We start from the raw sequence: 3,247 nt of genomic DNA on the forward strand, positions 1-3,247 counted from the left end.
CTGGGAAGGGGTGGGGTCCACTGGGTTAAACGAGGAGTGTGGCTGGGGCCCAGGACACCTGGGTTCCATCCCAGCTCTGGGAGATGAGTGAGCCTGGTAAGTTGGAGCAGGGGGACAGCAGGTGCCTAGGACTCCTGGGTTCTCTCCTGGGTTTAGGAAGAGGTACCTCTGGGGCAATGTAGTCAGGGGTGCCACAGAAGGTTCGGGTGGTAACCCCGGGGAAGATGTTCTCTTTGCACATCCCAAAATCTGTGATTTTGATGTGCCCCTCGGCATCCAGCATCACATTGTCCAGCTTCAGGTCCCTGCAGGGCGAGAGGTGAGGGCAATCACAAGGGGCCCCTCCTGACAGGCTGGAGGTAGGGGAGATTGGGCAAGGGTCCTTCCCCTCTGAGGGGAAATGACTCCACTCTGCCCCTAGTGGGGAGAATATGGCAGGGGTGGGAGCTCTCACCTGTAGATGATGCCCTTGTTGTGCAGGAAAAAGAGCCCAATGGCGATCTCCGCCGCGTAGAACCTGCCGAGGGAGGAACCATCCCTCAGCACACAGCCCAAGCCCACGGATGGCACAAGATGGGACACCCCCACACCCGCAAGGGCAGGGATCTATGGGCACTGCCTGCCTGTCACTGCAGTGCAGCCACCTCACAGGCTGGTTATACTGGACCCTCTTGCCCACACAGATGCAGCTGTCTCAAGGTGCCCTCAATGCATGACCCCTCAGCTCCTTCTCAGGTGCACGTACATGGCATGGGGCTCCTTGAACTTCCCGACCTGCTGAATGTGGTACATGAGGTCTCCACCATTGACATACTCCATCACAAAGTAGAGACGGTCCTGCAGGGGGGGTGGGCGGGCAGCAGTTGGAAAACATGGGAAGAGATCAGACCAGGCCACTGCCCTTACCAGGCCTGCCTGCCCCAGTACCCTGCCCCATCCTTGCCACATCCAGCCCAGCCATCTGCTCCATCCCAGACTGCCAGGACTCTTGACACATCATAACCCCACCCTGTCCCAGACCTGCCTTCAGCCACCTACCGTGGTCTGGAATGTGGAGTGGAGCTGGGTGAGGAAGTGGGGGCGCTCACCCAGGGCCAGCACCCGCCGCTCCACCATGGTGCACTCCACATCATCGTCCTGGATGATCACATCCTTCTTCAGGATCTTGATGGCATAGAGCTCCTCCGTGCCCCGGCGCTCAGCCAGCATCACCTACAGGAGCCCCGCTTAGCACCTCTGGGGTGACAGGCCCTGGCCCCTCCCCTCCATGCGGACCAGCCAGGGCTAATGTCTAGCAAAGGGTTTCCACTTTGCTAAATCCCACTGCACCCCCTCTCCTCCCACAGCTCAGGAAAGACCCCAGGAGTCCTGGCTCTCCCCCCCAACCCACCCACCTGCACTCCCACTCCCAGAGTCAAGATAGAACCCAGGTGTCCTGACTACCAGCCCTCTGCTCTAACCACTAGACCCCACTCCCCTCCCATGGCCGGGATAGAACCCAGGCGTCCTGCTTCCCACCCAGCAGGCTCCCTGTTGCCCCCCTGGTGGCCTGGGACCCTTGCATCCAGGCACAGCACACTCACCTTGCCAAAACTGCCCTTGCCCAGCACCATGAGGAAGTTGAAGTCGGAGATGTGAAAGCGGCTGCTGCCGAAGAAGGTGACGCGCTTGGAATCAGTGGGGCTGGGGCTCGGACTGGACGAGGGACCGGGGCCACGACGCACCCTCTGGGGGACAGAGATGCAGCAGGTCAGTGGCGGCCCCAGCTCTGAGGAGGGGGGCACCGGAGATGCCAGGAAGGGAATTTTTTGTGGGGGTGGGAACTGCGGGACTGCACAAGTCAGTCCACACCCACTGTGACCCACTCCCCTCCCAGAGCTGAACTGGAACCCAGGTGTCCTCGCTGCTCTAACCCACCAGACCCCTCTCCCACTTTGGGAGGGCACTGACGTTCTTCTGCTGCCCTCTGGTGGCCAGACAGGGAATAGTTTTCCCAGGTGTCCCCTGTGCCCTCCACAAGCGGACCCAGCCTGGCATTACCTCGTACAGCTCCAAGGGATAGTTACAGGCCTGCAAGAAGAAGGGGCATAGGGTAAGCATCTGCCCTCAGCTGAGGAGGTGGGCAGCAGGTAAGCCCTAGGGCCCCCCTCTCCAAGGGGATGCAGGGAGGTGGCAGGATGCCAGGGCCCCTGCCCCGAGACTGGAGCAACATGGGGCTTCATGAGCAGCACAGAGCCCCCACTCCCCACAGCACAGCACCCCCGATCTTGACCCGGCTGAGACCCCACCCTTGCTGCCTTCAGCACAGCCCTGCCCTGCCACATTCCCCACAGCCTGCCACCCCCTTAAGGAGGTCTGCGCTCACCACTGGCATAGAGTGGCCTCACATAGAGCTCCCTTCCCTCAGCCTCTTGTCCTACTCAGCCCATGGAGCTGTTATCCTCACAGCAGCCTGTGAGCAAGGTCCCTTGTGAAGAAGTCACAGGTTCACAAGCAAGTCAGAATGAAAGAGACCCCATGAGGTCATATCGAACCCGGCCCCCTGTTCAAGGCAAGATCATCCCTGACCAAACCATCCTAGCCATGTGCCTGTCCAGCCTGCTCTTGGAAACCTCCAGGGATGAAGACTCCACAACTTCTCTAGGCAGCCTGTTCCACTGCTTGACACCCCTGAGTCAGAAAGTTCCTCCTAATCTCCAACCTAAATTCCCTCTGCTGCAGCCTGAAGCCATTGCTCCTAGTCCTGTCCCCTGTGATCACAGAGAAAATCCAGTCTCCATCCTCTCTGTAATCATCAGAGAGGGGTGAGGAGCTCAGCCCAGCTAAAGGGCCTGGGGGGCCATGGGGTTACCTCAAACTTCTGCAGCAGCCCACAGTTTTCAGCATCTGCCACGGGGACATTGTAATACTCCCCTTCCTCCTGGTTGAGTAACTTGTACCTGAGACAGCGACGGAGACAGGCAGGACACCATGGCAGAGGGACAGAAGGAGAAAGGAAGAAGGCAGCCATGCCCAGACAAAGTGTGTGAGAAGTGCCACACAGGAAAGCACAACCAAACATGCAATGGGGAACATGCAAAAGAATGCAATGAATGCCACAAACATGCAAGGAATGAACCAGCCCATCAGATATGTGCAAAAAGACCCAGGAAGAAATGTGTGAAGGGGAAGGTGTGCAATGAAAGTGGAGAGGAAATAAAAGCACAATGGGAAGAAGATGGGAAGGGGGGGAAGAGATGCCAGGGAA

At 58.7% G+C, this 3,247-nt stretch overlaps 1 protein-coding gene across 1 annotated transcript in view; it reads right to left on the minus strand.

The window, feature by feature from the left end:
* PRKCG (protein kinase C gamma) overlaps positions 1-3,247 on the minus strand; it is a 14,480-nt gene that overhangs the window by 2,052 nt on the left and 9,181 nt on the right. The window contains exons 8-14 of the mRNA XM_006015081.3: positions 2,852-2,939; positions 2,041-2,070; positions 1,584-1,727; positions 1,039-1,212; positions 746-837; positions 455-517; positions 167-305 (exon numbers count right to left, since the gene is read on the minus strand). Of these exons, the coding sequence (XP_006015143.1) occupies positions 167-305; positions 455-517; positions 746-837; positions 1,039-1,212; positions 1,584-1,727; positions 2,041-2,070; positions 2,852-2,939 (730 nt within the window). The remainder of the gene's footprint in view (positions 1-166; positions 306-454; positions 518-745; positions 838-1,038; positions 1,213-1,583; positions 1,728-2,040; positions 2,071-2,851; positions 2,940-3,247) is intronic.

The sequence above is a fragment of the Alligator sinensis genome, unplaced genomic scaffold, assembly GCF_000455745.1.
Source record: "Alligator sinensis unplaced genomic scaffold, ASM45574v1 scaffold647_2, whole genome shotgun sequence".
Classification (NCBI taxonomy): Eukaryota; Metazoa; Chordata; order Crocodylia; family Alligatoridae; genus Alligator; species Alligator sinensis.